At 37.4% G+C, this 16,068-nt stretch overlaps 1 protein-coding gene across 2 annotated transcripts in view; it reads left to right on the top strand.

Moving 5' to 3' along the window:
* Positions 1 to 16,068, top strand: part of STK39 (serine/threonine kinase 39) — a gene marked incomplete at its 5' end in the record, with an annotated part of 73,571 nt that overhangs the window by 12,186 nt on the left and 45,317 nt on the right. For both annotated transcript variants that reach the window (XM_084209507.1, XM_084209506.1), the window contains 9 exons: positions 3,450 to 3,558; positions 8,460 to 8,568; positions 9,903 to 10,044; positions 10,422 to 10,477; positions 11,308 to 11,417; positions 11,512 to 11,613; positions 11,804 to 11,937; positions 15,139 to 15,187; positions 15,294 to 15,359. In XM_084209507.1, the coding sequence (XP_084065633.1) occupies positions 3,450 to 3,558; positions 8,460 to 8,568; positions 9,903 to 10,044; positions 10,422 to 10,477; positions 11,308 to 11,417; positions 11,512 to 11,613; positions 11,804 to 11,937; positions 15,139 to 15,187; positions 15,294 to 15,359 (877 nt within the window). The remainder of the gene's footprint in view (positions 1 to 3,449; positions 3,559 to 8,459; positions 8,569 to 9,902; positions 10,045 to 10,421; positions 10,478 to 11,307; positions 11,418 to 11,511; positions 11,614 to 11,803; positions 11,938 to 15,138; positions 15,188 to 15,293; positions 15,360 to 16,068) is intronic.

The raw sequence follows: 16,068 nt of genomic DNA, 5'->3' as shown, positions 1-16,068 counted from the left end.
CTCACCTCACTGTCTTTTTGAAACTTGACTAGTGGAGAGCAGTTAAAACTAAAAGGTTAATGTCAAATATCCTTCTTCTCTTTGTTGAGTAAGCTTCTGCAAGGATTAAATTTATGTTTTAAGAAAAGGAGAGAGGAAAAAATACTTTTATGTCAAATTTAGAACAACTTGAAGGAACTTGTTTGGGTAAGCTTAAATCCCAGATGAGTATTTGTGGAGTTTTTATATGCTCTCTGTGAAGTAAGTGCAAAGTGGAATGCAGAAAAATGCTTTTAGGTTCCATCCTTTCAGAAGAGGTGCAGTGTGTCCATATGTAGTAGCTCTTGAGAAGGTTTCTATTGTGTGAACCCAGATGGTTAAAAGTAATTCTAATGGCTCTGTTGCATTGAGGATGGAATTGGTAGGGAGCATAGCATGGTCTGTAGCATGAAGGGACAGGTTGGCTGTAAGGGCATGCTTACGCTAGGGAGGATGGCTGCAAAAACACTAGGGCAAGATGAAACTCTGACCCGTTGTCTGTTGTGAAATGGGAGTAGTAGGCATCTTGATGTGGTCTGAAATTGCATTGTTTCACTGCTAACTTTTGAAATTGGCAAAGAGAACTTGTCTGTAGCAGGATGACTTTTCCAGTAGTGGAAAACCCTGTTTTGTTCTGCAGGAGTCAACTGGATGTAAAGGCTTCATGGTTTATGCAACCTGAGCTTTCATTAAACTACATGAGTTTCCTAAACAGAGACTGGGTGTTAAACCAGTCTATGTTTTGGTTATGTTGTAGTTAGTTTCTATGCTTTGAGGGTTCTAGAAGACTTTCAAGGCTCAATGTATCTGAAGAAGCCGTACCTTGTGACAAGGAATGGTTGACTGTAATCTATTCTATGCAATCATTTTCTGTGATCCTAATTTGTTATGCTAAATAGTTGCTTGTGACAATTTAGTTTTGCTGTATGATAGATCATTACTTCTGTATTCTGTTACCTCTCAACTGAAAAGCTTATTTAGGTAGTCTGGTCTCTAATGGCTGTTCCTATGGAACACTTCACCTTTCTCCTTGTTTAGTAGAGGAGACAAAAGGAGCCTTTTGACCACATGGGAAAGCTGTAGGATTTCCTTATCTCTATCCCTAGTTGTTCACTTTGTGAGTCAGAGGAGGAGAGAACATCTTTAAGAGGAAGGAGGCATATAGCCACTAAGTGTCTGGCTCCTGGGCTCCTGCTTCAGTATGTGAAACTGCTTTTTCAAGCAGGTTTTAAATGTACATAGGTCGAACTAAGAAGACTGCACAAGCTGACTTTACTCTCAAACTAGTGTATTGTGTAGAGAATTAGAAAAGCTGGAGAAAGAAGAAACTAGGTATATTGGCTTTACTCTAAACCTAAAAAGCTTTTTTCATTGTCAGCACATCTTAGTAATGTGGTAAAGAACATCCCATTGCAAGTCACCTTTGTCTGAGAAGAAAACACAGAAAAGTATACTTTTTTTTTGTCATTTAATTTTTCCAAAATGTTTTGAAGAGTTACTTGCTGTCATTTAACTTGAGGAAGTAGTCAAGATTTTATCAGGGCATTGGGTGAATAAATTATGTTTATTCTCTTGTCTTTTTTGAGGCCTTTGTATGCAAATCTTTTTAAAAAGCAAAGGTCTTGGTTGTTTTCTACAAGTAGATAAAACTACTGGCATAGATGAAAAAGATACATAAGGAAAATCTTCGTCCTTTTTTTCCTGTATACTTAATAGCTAAAAATACTTTGTGTAGTCAAAGTAATGAGAGGATTTGTGTCTTGATGTCTAGTGAATGATGAATTCATTACAGTGATGTATATGTGTCTTACATTAGCTGAATTTTGCTGACTTGGTGGTTTCTTCCTTGGGATGTCTTATTTAATTTTTAAAATTTCTTAATTCTTTTACTACCTACATTATTGGAATTTTTAAAGGCTTTGTTCTGTAAGCAGACAGAACAGGACATGTCAATATTTGTCTGTGACCACATCCTGCAGAAACATGACTAGTTAGTCCTGTTGAGAGGTTTTTTTAAGAGACTTTTTTTTTTAAAAAGATGAGCTCAGAATTTTGACACAAAATTCATATGCAGTTAAAAAGCTTTGTGATTTGAGTGAAAACATCATGTGAACCAACAATACATGAAAATAGCTAAGCAAATAGCAATTAAAACATGTACAATAACTTTCAGTCATGAGGTATTTTTGGTGCTGTTTTCAGATGTGCAGAGGGAAAAGCTCTCAATTGTTCTTAAGTCGGCTGGTAACTGAATCCACGTTTGTAAAGCTTGACAACAAAAGGCTTTTAGTTCACAATTTGCATTCATCTAGGATGAATACAAATAAATAGAACATAGTTTATAAGCAGGGCAATATAACGTGTTGCTCAAATGACTTACCAGAAATCCATAATTTGTATTGAAATATTTAGCATTACGGGTAGAAACTTGCTGGGAGCTTTTAGATTTCTGCATGCATGAGCACAATGTAATTATTTGAGGAAGCGCACATTGTTATATTTGATGTGGTAGCAAGATGTGCAACTTGAGCAAAACTCCTTCTGAATATTACTGGCAATCATTTCATTAATTCAGTGAGGCAATATTGACTGGGTCAATGCCAGTGGGTGTCTGATAAAAGAAGCAACAATGCCTTTTAGTCCTGTAGTTCACAAATAAAGCATTCTAGAGAAAATTATTCTATTTCTTTCCCCCACATTTGTTCAATTCCCCTGGGCTTTATTATCAGCATAGTTGTGTGACCATATGTGATTTGCATGCCAAATAAACATGAGTGACTTTCTCTGCTGAGCTATTCAGTAACCTGCATCTTCTCACTGTTTGGGTGGTACTTGTGCCTCCTGTGCTCTTCACAAGGATGAGCATGCTCCATGTAGGGTGTTATTCCAGTTGTGATGAATGAGCATGAACACTGGTGGAACTGTAGAAGATTTGGCATGTACAGTTTACTGATTTTTTTCTGTTCATTGGATAGGGGACAAGAAACCTGGTTAAACAGGGACTGGCCTAAAAGAACAGAAAAAAATAACAATTGATAAAGCACAGTACCCACCCCTCCCTGTATCAACCGTGCAGGTCATGTTCTTGATTAAAACAGATGTATCCAACAACAGAAGTGTAATGAACTATGAAATGCATTGAGGTGGTGGTTATGTCTTGATAAACGAGCACATCATTTGAAATCATTGGCTTTGTAATTTTTTGTGGTGTATGGAAAAGAAATCTTCAGGTTTTTCTTTTCCATCTGAGATGTGTGAAAGGTGTCTTGCTAGGGGAAAGGTATGCATGTGGAGAAAGCACTGAAAAAGGATAAACAGCAACTTTGAAATTCTTTGTCAGTATGGGCTTCTCATGCTGGTCACTGGTTTAACTCATCTGTTAAACTCTGTTAATCTCTCAGACTGTTCCTTTCCTGCCCTTTTCCAGGTAGCGGTGCTACAGCAGTTGTCCAAGCAGCACTCTGCAAACCCAGGCAAGAACGTGTAGCAATAAAGAGGATCAACTTGGAAAAATGCCAAACCAGTATGGATGAATTACTTGTAAGTAAATAAAGGGGCAGTATGTTACATGGAGACTTACCTTCTGTTTTGACTTTTTTTTTCACTTGGTCCAAGAGTGAGAGTAGAATTTTATACAGGATACAAGAGAAGGATTTGAAAATAATCTGAAAGATTTACACCATTCCCTAAAGATAAAATTTTTTAATGCCTTTTCATGTCACAAAATGACATACGCGAACTTTAATCTTGGGATAATCAACTTGGGATAACTGTGGGAAGACCCTAAACTCTTGTTTTCTGGTAGCTCAGTTTTTAAGCTATTACTGTCTCATTGTCTGTCTTTTTTAATACTGAGGAAAGATACATTTTGATTTGGTTAAATGCTGATTAAAAATATGAAGAAAAAATTTATTAGGTCTCCTTAAAATGTCTAAAGCACCAAAACATATTGGATCATTTCATAATGATAACTTTTAAGGGGAAAAGGAGGAATGGCTACACTGCCATCTATACAAGGAAACTCTTGTTAAAGCTACTAACACACATTTATCAGATAGGCGTAACAAGAATGTTTGAAGAATATTATTTGTTTGGGCCACTGATCAGGGAAGAAAGGGACCTGTAAGAAACCATTTGTAAAGGAACTGCAAGGGTTTTTCCTCTGCACTGGTTATGGCAATCCAGAAAATTCACAAAGAACTATTGAAACACAAAACTTACTGCTTTCTAATGCTCCTAGATAGGTGCTTGTAATACTAATGTGTGTTTATGTATAGGCAGCATAACAAGATTTGAAGGACACAAAACCATTCTAAAAGTGAGAACACTCTCTTCTGTTCCACAGGTTATACTACAGCCTAGAGACTGTGGGCTTTTTCTAATGCAGAAATTCCTGCCTCTGAAGGAAATGATCTCCTCAGCAGGGAATTGCCAGTGCAAAAGATATCTTGAATTTGATACAGAGGGTATGGTCCGTCCAGTTTCTTCAGATAAAATGGCTTTTTTACAGTGGAGGACCCAAAATGCTCTTCCCCTGGTGATTGATGGCATTCACCTTCAGTTTATGTGACCACTTGTATGCTACATTGTTGTGCTTTTTATGGGGATTGTGCTAGTGGAAGTTACTTCTGAGGTAGCGAGAATTCTGTCAACTGAAAACTCAAAAGATAAATTCTGAACTGTCTTTAAGCCCAAGGTGAGATGCTGTGCATGATGTATTAACAGCTACAGTCCCCAAAGAACACTTCTATAAAAAGATAAATACTAATAACTGTAAGATAAATTGGTCAGAATTGGAAATTTTTGGTTAGAATTTGAACTAATACTGGGAATTAAGAATTAAAATGTTACAAGCAAACAAGAAAAACCAGACAAAACTGCCAGAAATCTGCAAGAGAAATTCTTGTGGTCTGGAGAATGGATTGCAGTTAGTTACAAGCTTGTAAAAAGTTACCTTGCCAAATGCTTGAGTGTCTTTACTGTTGACATGTCTCCACTGTCTGTCAAATGAGACAGTAGGTCTTGAATTTTTGGTCCTATATTGCTTTCTTTTGGTACAAAGACAACTGTCCATACCGTCTGTTTTATTTTATAACATAAGTCAATTTCTGCTTTTCTGTGCTCAGATTTTTTGTTTCTTTAATTTGTTGATCTGTTTTGATCTGAACATGAATTGGGATTTTCCTGGTTCCTGGTTAGGAGAGCTATAGAAGTGTGCACACCTATGTGCATGCATACACAAACATAATTAACCTTTTTCTCTGAGGTTCAGTATACTTATGACTCAGTTCTGTTAGAGAAACTTTAAAATTTTGTTTGAAAAATAGAGACTTTTTTTTTGAAAAAGACATAATTGACCTTCAAAACTCTTGGTACAACTGTACTAACATTTTCATTTCAGTTGATAGTACTTAAAATGTTCTTGTGTTTTTGGCAGAATTTGAGTCTAAAAATTTTGAGTTTAGTCAGTTTTTAATCACTTATTTTTCTGATGAAACAGTTTTTGTTGGCACAGGAATGTTCTAAAACTGTCCTCTGAACATGCTGTTTTTTAAAATGATGGTGCAGAGTGCTTATGAATGCTGTGCACAGGCACCCTTCACAAATTCTCAGCTGTGTGGCCTCCAGAGGAGTGGAAATGCATCAACCCATGCAAGCAGACTTAGGATTTGGGCCAGTGTCAATTAAAATAGAAAGGCAGTGTGGGAGGGAGTTTAAATATTACTGAGGTTACACAAACTGCCAAACTCCTGAAATTCGATACTCTGTTTCCTGCAAAGTCCTGTGTTCTCACTATTGTAACCTAAGTGTAACTTTACCCCCTAAGCCAAGGAACAAGTCCTGTCCTTAGTACTGTCCTGACTGGCTATCCTCCCTATTCTTTTACCTCCAGTTTTTTAAAACAATCAAACCCTCAAGTCCACGAACTCCAGCATGTGCTGTAGAATGGTTTGATTGAAGGGATTTTCCAGGCTGTTGGCGTTTCCGCGGTGTCTCAGGGCCCCCGGCGGTGTGAGGCGGCCCCGATCCGGGCCCGCGGGGCGGCGGCCCGGCCCGCTCAGAGCCCGGCCCGCTCGGGGCCCGGCCCTTAGGCCGCAGCTCGGCACGGAGCGGAGCTGTCTCGCAGTTGCTTATTAACTGTGTCACCCACCTGCCCTTAGGCTGAAAGACATTTTTATGCAGCTGCTCTGTGAAACTGGATCAGGAGTAACCTGGCTGAAAGAGGTTAGCTTTTAACCTGGGCTTATTGCCTGGTGAAACACGAATGCCTGCGCTAGTTGCAAGGCAGGGAGAAGAGAGGGATGAGAGAGAGACTTAAATTGCTGTTACTTCTTTGCTGCTGTTGAATGTCCAAGGTGACATAAATGTGAAGAAAGCTCCAGCCTTTTCTCCTGAATGTTCTGCTGCGAGCTGTTTCCCTGGCTGTGTATTTTAAGTGAATGCTTTTCTTTCTCACCTGTGCACATCGTGGGCCACAGCCAAATAGATGAAGTCTGTGGAGGCTTACTATTCTGTTTGTGATAGGAGTTTTCTAGAACCACAGGTCTGAAATTATTTAATTCTTTCCTGACTAAAATTTCATCCCTTATCTCTCATGAGGTGCTTTCTGTCTGTTTGTTTTTGTTTTGCAAAGACTCTTTGGAAGAAAAAGTCATGAAAGCTGAGACGCAAGGTGCCTTTGGCAATGGTAACTGTGGTAGCTCAATTGTTGCCCATGAGTTGATGCAGGGAGGTAAAATATTCAAAGCACTTTTCAGTTAAAGATAGTGAAGCTTATCTCAGTCAATTAGTTACGTTTCTGCATTATTAATGTCTGAGAAAAATAGGTGAGAGGCATTTTTGCCCAGTGGGGTCAGCTGGACTTTTTGAGTCACTGTTATATTACCAGCACAGGAAAATAATAAAACAGTGTAAGAAATGAAATAGTAATCAGGACTGGGGGAGTTACAGTTAAGGTTTGGAATGGGTAGTTGAATTAAGAACGTGAGGCAGTAATTTGACTTGTGTTTAAGATGGCATGTCTTCTGGGAGAGGGAAATATACTCTAAATGTCTGTCTTCTGCCTTTCACCTTCTGTCTTCTTGGGGATGACAGGGAGCTATCTTGAAAATTGCTCTTATTATTCAGGCTCATTGATTCATTATCCAGGCATTCTTCCTTCTGTGCTTCGGAGGAGGACTTTGGACAACAGAACAAGCTGAAATGTGTGTCAAACTACAGCCTGACTTTAACAGTCACCTACAAGCACCATGAGATTAAATCCTAGTCTTTAATACATATAATTAACTTTTTACGAGAAACCAGCTGTGATTTTGAGTGCATTGCAAATAACGAAAAACCTCTTTCAAATAATTGCTAAAATGAAGTTTAAAGTTGAAAATGGCATTTGTGGCAGCTTTAATCAACCTAAATGGGACCTGCATAGTCCATAACTTGCACAAGTGTTGTTGAGTCAGAGGGAAACAATTCACCTCAAACAGTTGCTTTTCAGGGAGAGAGGAGGAAGAGTTTTTAGCTGGATCGGCTTCCAGACTGGCTCACCCTCCAGGAGTGTGTCCTCTAGCACCAGGGGTGGATCGGGGCTCTGTGGCTGGAGGTAGAGAGGGAGAAGAAGTAGGACTGGGGCAGCTTAAATTGGTGTGAGGCCAAACCCTGTGGTACAGAAGAGGCCTCATGCTCCTATGTAAGGATTGGCAGAAGAATGAGAGTGGCTGGAAAGGTGTTACAGAACAATTTTGTGAAAGAGTGAATAGAAAAAGAACTCTGCTTGAATTAACAGATACAAGACAGTCATTCTTAATGTGTACAGCTGCGGCGTGTCATAGATGCTGTTACTTGGTAGTGCCATGTTGTGCATCTGTTAGTGACTGTGTGTTCCTCTAGTCAATTGTTTCCTATGACTTTTGGCCTGTAATATTGCTTTTTCTCTATTTCTGTTTACTTGTGTGGCTCTGGTGTCTACCTGTCTGTCCCACAGTAGCTGAGCCAGTGGTGCTGTGTCCTTTGTTCAACAGCTTCCTTCCTCCTTTCCTACCTGTTCCCATTCTACTCTTTGTATCCCCTTTGAGCAGAAAATGCAGTAGATTTTGACCTTTCCTTGCATTTTGTTGTCCAGCCTGTACCCACACCTTCAGCTCTTGGAGACTACTCATTCTTCATTGCTTACTGTGAATTTGAGACTTTAACAGTAATTTCTTTGCTGTTCTCAGGAGAAAAGTGATGTAGCCATGCCTGTATCTCATGGCCAAACTTCCCTCATGTTCTTAGCAATAATATTTTTTCTTGCATGCGGATCTTTAGGTAAATTGAAATGTTTTAATGCCTTGATGCATACTCTGTGCATACTTTAGTTTCATTATAGTATTCACTTTGGAAATTAAACTTTATATTAGCAAAACTGATAGCTGGCTCTGTTGTTTTGGGCTTTGTATTTCTTACAGAAAGAAATTCAAGCAATGAGTCAGTGCAATCACCCTAATGTGGTGACCTATTACACATCTTTTGTGGTGAAGGATGAACTGTGGCTGGTTATGAAGCTATTAAGTGGGGGTAAGTTACTGGTTTTACTTGTTTAGCTGCAAGGCAATTGTAGTATTTTTTTTGCCCCTAATGTACCACCTGTGAGTTCATTGAGCTAAACTAACTAATGAGAAATGGGTAGACACTACATAGGATGAACCTCGAGATGTAGGCATGTTAAGGAGGAATATGCAAGCTTACAAAGTTTGTGTATCTGTATTCATAGGACAGGCTAAGAATTACTGAAATACAGTAGTTACATAAACAGCATTGAATTTTCATTCTGAACCAATTTATCAAAGTTCTCTATTAAGGCTGTGTAGGGAAAACTGATTGGAATTAATTCAATTCTGTCAGTGTCATCTTTTATGGAGTTTCTCTAGAATCCTCTGTATTTTTATAAAATGCATATATATCTGATTTCATAATAAGTATTACTCATTCCTTATTCAAGCAAGATCCATCCTACGCCAAGTATTACACATATTGCATCCTTTTTATTGCTTAAGCTAACAAAACACTCATTGCGTTTTTTTATGATAATAGTTACTGATATAAAAGTCTTATTTAGTTCTGGAAGAGGAAAAAGGAGGCTGGACTTGATGTGCTTGTTGTTTAGGAAAGAGAGGCCCCAGAATAAGATGTGATGGTCCTGGTTGTTACACGATGTTGTTCAAGATTAGTCTTGATGGCTGCAGGCTGCTTCACCATGATGCTGGGAAAACAAGGAGAGGAAGTGCTCATGGCACTTGGTGTGTCGCATTTGGTTGAATTGGTCAGTTCAAGAAAAAGCAAGCATGGACCATGAGAGAAACAAATTATTCATCACAGGAATTTATTGTGAGCTGTCGAATAGTGCTTGGATAAAAACAAAATGTTTCCATTAAAAGCCTTGAAGTGTATAATAACTGAGGTTCAATGTCAAGCCATGTGTCACTGGGAATGTTATCATTTGTTTGCATTTGTCTCCTTCCAATCTTGCAGCTGTGAGTTTACATGGTTCATGAATACATGAACCACGATCTAAACTGGATAATAAACCAAGACCTTTGCAGTACATATCTGTTTAAATATGGGGTACTCCTGAATTCTTAATTAGTGGTTGCTTTGCAAGTGTTAGGAGATCTTTTTAATGGATCATTAAGTTTTATGGTATTTTTGACAAAAAGCAGTGCTCTGTATCTTGTTTGAATGGGTTAGTGGTGTGCTTTATTCTAAGAGCTAGTTACATAGAGCGCTTACACATAGATGCAAAGATTTAAATAGCAGTAGCATAGAAAGAATGAAGAAATACAGCTTTCTAAGGATTCTGATATGATAATGCTTTGTATATGCTTTTTTTCTCTCCTGGATCTGTAATACAGGTTCAATGCTTGATATAATAAAGTATATTGTCAACAGAGGAGAGCACAAAAATGGTGTGCTTGAAGAACCCATAATAGCAACAATTCTTAAAGAAGTTTTGGAGGGCTTAGACTATCTACACAGGAATGGGCAAATTCACAGGTAGGAGAGTATACATAGTGAAAAGCATTTTCAAAATTGACTGTAGCTTGTTGAAGCTTTCAGTTTATGAGGCTATATTTATAAAAGGTGGTAAACCAGACTTTGAACCTAAATGTCTACCTTCTTAAAATCTATCCCTGAATTTTGCTCCTTTATGCTTGAGCTGAATTCTCATCTTTTTATATCAGAAAATTTGTTAGAGTTTGAGTTCTGCAATCTGTTTTAATGTTATTCAGTAACATTTTACACATCAGCTTCCTTTTTCTGTTTTAAATTTGAAAATGCTATCTTGTGAAATATTCAGTGTGCAATATTTATTTGTTTGCATAAAATGTGCAGTATGCACTTTCATGCTAACCCCTGTTTGTACATTCTAGAGATTTGAAGGCTGGCAACATTCTACTGGGTGAGGATGGCTCTGTACAAATAGCAGGTAATGGTGGTGGTAGAGTAATGAATAAATAAAAGCAAAAGGTAATTGCAGCTGGATCAGGGGCAACTGGTATGAAGGGGAAAAGTTTTTCTGTTGGCTTTTAACTATTCCTTTTGGGGTGTTGTAGCCACAAGTTACCCCGTTTCAGATTTCAGTACTTGATTCAGAAATTATTCAATATTTCTCTGTGTCCCATCAAATATATAAGGAAGTGTTCTAACGTCCTTTTAATGTTTCAATTTTATTCACCCATGCACCTTAAACAGCTTGCAAATGATAGAAGCTGATATTTTTGTTAATTTCATTTTTTTTCTGCAAGTAATTGCAATAGTTCTTGGGCATCCAACAATCTGTGTGTACTGTCCTTCATAAGGACTTTGACTATAAGTTCAAGTTTACTAGTCACTGAGATGCAAGAGATATATTTCACTGAGAATTATTTTTGGCATATTTGCCATTTGTCTGGCAGTGGTATCTCTTGGATACAGTTTAGCATCTTAAACATCCTCTGAGTGCACTGATGTGCTTCTTGAGCTGTAGTCTGTATGAATTGAATTATTTGGTCTCGTAAGAGCAAGGTCATATCCCATCTCTCAGGCTGGTATCAGATGATCTGGAAAACAATGGGAGCAGGTGGTGATGCCTGCCCCTTCCCCCAGCACACTGCCAGGCCTTCCACAGTCTATAGTGGGTGACTGAGCACTGAGAGTCCTCGGTAATGGAGAGTTTCTATAAGAATTCCTTCAGGAACAGACTTCATTTCTAAAATGTGAAACTTTTGCTTTGCTATTGGCAGTTTAACAGATTTCAGCTTTTCTCCTCTTTCCCAGATTTTGGTGTTAGTGCATTTTTAGCAACTGGAGGTGATGTTACTCGTAACAAAGTAAGAAAAACATTTGTTGGTACTCCCTGTTGGATGGCCCCTGAAGTAATGGAGCAGGTATTTCTAATGCTAATCAAAATTTTAAAACATTTTATCTTTTTTGGAACTTGAGAAATTACCACCTTGGTTTAATGTTCTGGTTCTGTTTCAGGTGCGAGGTTATGACTTCAAGGCCGATATGTGGAGTTTTGGGATAACAGCCATTGAGTTAGCAACAGGAGCAGCACCTTATCACAAATACCCTCCTATGAAAGTAACAATCACTTTGTAATTGTTAATGCTGTTAGCTGTATTATTAATGCTGCTAGATAGTACTACTTCATTTTCAATAGCGACTCAGGGTATCTAAATAGATGTATTCTGTGGAGTATTTTTTTTTTTTTTAAATTTCTACGTTTCGAATTGGTTTTGCTTATGACACCTCATTTTTGGGTTTATTTTAGGTGTTAATGCTAACGCTTCAAAATGACCCTCCCACTTTAGAGACAGGTGTAGAGGACAAGGAGATGATGAAAAAGTATGGCAAATCCTTTAGAAAACTAATCTCATTATGCCTTCAAAAAGATCCTTCCAAAAGGTAGGTCACTATTGCCATGTAAAATAGAATTATTTTCGAAAATATATAAATACTTTAAGTTATAGTGATATAGTCTTTAAGTGTATGGTTTGAATTTTGTAAATAGCAGCCTTCAGTCACCTCCTTCTGGGGAGAAAAATTGCTTTTTTACTGTTCCTTAGGTTTACTTCTTCTGATTGTTAACCTAATGTATTTATACTTAAACACAGTATTGAATTAAATGTGGATCAAATAAAAGTCCTTGCTCTACATCTTAATTTCTCATCTGAAGTAAGATATAAATCTTGATACTATGCACAAGTCTAACAAGACTGTTCAGATTGAGCAGCAGAACAGTTGGTAACCAAATATATCATTCTCTTGGCCTTTAAAATAAATTAAAAATGAATAATTTTATGTTGATTTTTCTCATTCTGTGGCATAAACTTAGTGTTGGTTTTAACTGGGATATTTTCAGAGAAAATTACTTACTAAGATGTATTTTTTTTTTTTTACGGTAAAGTTAGGGGCTCCAAGTTTCTTGAATTTTCCTCATGTTTATGTAGGGAACTGCATATTATGATGTCTTTGCTGTTTGTTCTTTCTTGCTGTGTTTTTAAACATTTATTAAACATTTATTTCAAAACCATTGTTGAGATCCCAAGTTCCCTGAATGATTAGTTTATTTATTCAGTTTATTTAGTTTATTTTTATGCAGACTCATTTTGCAGGCTTTTTTCTGCTGAAGATTTGTAGGAAGCACATTCTAATTAGCATTATTTCCTAAGGTGTTAAGTATATCACTGTTTTCTAGAGTTTCAGCGCTACTATTTTTGAGGAAAGGTTGTTCTGAGAGAGCAATCCTGATTGTGTCATTTATGGTGTGTACTTCCTGATGTAATGTAAGCCCAAGTGCAGGATATGATTGTAGGGAGTCACATTGAAAAGGTGACAGCAGGAATACTAGAGAACAAGTATAATTAACAACAAAGATTATGGCCACGTCTTTATTCCTGAAATACTTGAAATTTTGTTTTCACTCAATGATCATTTGTGTACTGCTTTCAGATTCTCAAATCCCTTACCCTTGTTGGTCTTAGTAGCAAGTCCTGATGCTTTAAGCTTAGTGGTGCAGTTTGGCTGCTTATGGATAAGAATAACAATGATGGATAATCAAGCTTTTGATAATCAACCTTCTTTTAGTTTCCTGTATCTAGCAATTTTCAGGGCAAGATTAAAGTGGTATAAAGTAATGAGAAGTAAATAAAATGAGTTTTCCTCACCTCCTTGAATACATAATGTTGAGTTACCTGATGTGTAGTAAAGACCATGGGTGTTTAAGGTACTTATTTAAATTTATACATTTATTAAAACACATGCAATACCTTCATATTCAGGATTGCCTTGAATGGAACAATTAGACCAGCAAACTGATGTTCAGATAGAAACATACTGTGTCCATATTTCTTAGAATCCAGGATGTAATTTTGCCTGGAGATCCCCCCAGCAGCCATTATGTCAGTTGTGGGAGAAGTCATTGCACTTTGTGGCAAATTCTAGGACTGGCATTGCACTGCTGCTGTTTCAGACTATGATGTTTTCCTTTTGGGGATCTCTGTGGGGTGATTCTGTCTCCCCAGTGCCAAGGATGCTGCTCACAGTCCACAACTGCAATTCATTGGCGCAGCTTGTGTGGAAAAACAGGGCCAGAAAACATGTCCAGACCTGTTTAGAAGCTTCTGGCATAATCATTGGTAGAGGAATGGAGAACACTAGTTTGGATAAAACTTTACTAAAATGTAGCTTTTAAGTGTGCATAGCCCTCTTATGAGATGTGATGGTACTGTACTTTGAGAACTTTAAAACTTTGGCACAGAAGCTGGCTTTTCTTTTAAATAGTTTTCCTTTCCTTTTTGCTCATCCAAGATACATGTATGAATTACAACCAAGTCTGGTGGTCTCCACAGGACCACTGATTGGAACTCCTTTATTGCAGAGCTTGGTGCTTTGAAGGTGAAGAAAACTACGTGCTTTATGGAGCCTACTGTCTGTCTAAATGGAATTTTTTGTTAATGTCAAGTTTCATTATTCCTTACAAGTATGAACTGATATATACATACAGAGTATTTATTACTACTCTTGCTCACTTACTTTACAGATCTGTCCTCAAAGAAATAAACGAAGTCAGATTTTTGGGGTTTTTTTGAGATTGAGATTTTCCAAATGGAAACTTTCTCACTGTTTTACCTAGTTTGTTCTATATTCAATCTCTTGCTGGAATTCAAATAGAAAACTGGAGCAGATGCTTCTTCTGTTTATTTAGAAATTATGAGTCTTGATGATTTTGACTTCCCTAAATTTAGCTGTTTCAAAATTAGTCCTGGATGGTGGTATGGGTTCCTAATGGAAATGATGGAGGATTTTATCTCATCCCAAGAGATGCTTCACTTTCTCTTCAGCGTCTGCTTCAGTACCAGAGTCTGACTTTGGCTAGATTGGTGGCTTTTTGGATCCCTGAAGCTAGGGAGACAAAACCTGCTGTTGGAATCACTTTGATAGCTGTGAGGTTGTGGTTATCTCTTGGAAATGCTGAAACAAACTTAGAACTGCAAGTAAAAGTGAAGTGTGTCAGTTTTTACCTCACAGCAGTTGTTTTGGTTTGTATTTGTCTGTTTGATTGGATGATCATCCAATAACTCTTTGGCTTACGCAGCTTGTTAATAGTGTCAGTATAGTTTCTTGAGAATATCTGCTGACAACAGTGAGGTAAAAGAATGCCAATAGGAGGTACTGATGCTGCTGTATGGAAAATATAATTATGATTTTATTGCTGTGGAGCAAAGTTTTAGTTGTATTCATCGAGTCATTTGGGGAAGAAAGCAATACCTGCCTTTTTTGTGTTTTGTTTTTTTGTTGTTTGTCTTACTTATTTTATTAAAAGGTTAAATGCATTTGTGTTGAACAAAAAAGGGGGAAAAATGGCAGCTTAAGAGACTGATTTTTTTCTCTCTTTTTTGATATTTTTGCTATAGAGAGGCTTAATTTTTTTCATGTGTGGTAAGTGAGTTTGTGTGAATTAATTCAGTAGCTATGATCATTCATTCCCCATTCATACAGTACTAATTCAAAAGTATTAGAGACGTACCATTTAACTAACGTCTTGTACTGTATTCACTGGGAGGGGTCTTTGTTTTCTGTTCTAATTTATTATTGATCTTTCAGGCCCACAGCAGCAGAACTTTTAAAATGCAAATTTTTCCAGAAAGCCAAGGTAAAACGTTTAACCCTATGAGTAAATTTTGCTCTGCCTTTAAATCTATGTGAAATGTCTTCTTTCTTTGTATTGATTTTTAACTTAACAAATGTTGATTTTGCAGAATAGAGAATATCTGATTGAAAAGCTTCTCACTAGAACACCTAATATAGCACAAAGAGCAAAAAAGGTGAGTGCATTCACATATTTTTCTTGACTAGTGTGGAAAATAAAGCAGGGGTTCCTCAATTGCCTTACATTTTTAGTTGACTAACTGAGCCATACTTTTAATTTAGTCCTTCAAAGATAGTGAGTGTTGAATGAATGTTTTCTGCAGCTTTGTTTTCTCTAGGAAGCCCTGAGGCATTTTGACTTCCTTTCTGACCTTGTCAAAGTGATACATTATGTTTGTCATACTTGATATGATTTTTTTCTCACTTCCTCTTAGAAAGCTACATGTGAAGTCATTGTGAGGAAGAAAGGTGACCTGCAAACATATAGGTTCATAAACTGCACAGTTCATATCTTCATTGATCACCTAGGGAAAGGGTGAAGATACTTTAAATGGTATTTATTGGAAAGGGCCTGGTTCTTTGGATTATTTCAAATGTCATTCCCAAAAAGGTTGAAACTCTGCAAGAGTGCTGCTGAGTTTTTCAGACCAGTGGGGCCTTATTCCACAGGTGACAGAGTCAAACCCACAGCTATGGCATATGCTTGTATTTCTGTGGTGCCTTTGGCACTTGTATAAATGAGCTTATCAAGTCATGTGCAGCAGAATAAAAAAATTAGTGACTCCTAACAGGTAAGTAATGTAAAATTTTAAATATGAAGCAAGCTGCTGTTCATAAGAGCGAAGAAACAGGAATGAATGTAGGCACCTGTGTGTGAAAGATTAT

The sequence above is a fragment of the Fringilla coelebs genome, assembly GCF_963513975.1.
Source record: "Fringilla coelebs genome assembly, chromosome: 7".
Lineage (NCBI taxonomy): Eukaryota > Metazoa > Chordata > Aves > Passeriformes > Fringillidae > Fringilla > Fringilla coelebs.
The sequence above is the reverse complement of the archived record's forward strand: the minus strand, read 5'-3'. Positions and strand labels throughout refer to the sequence as shown.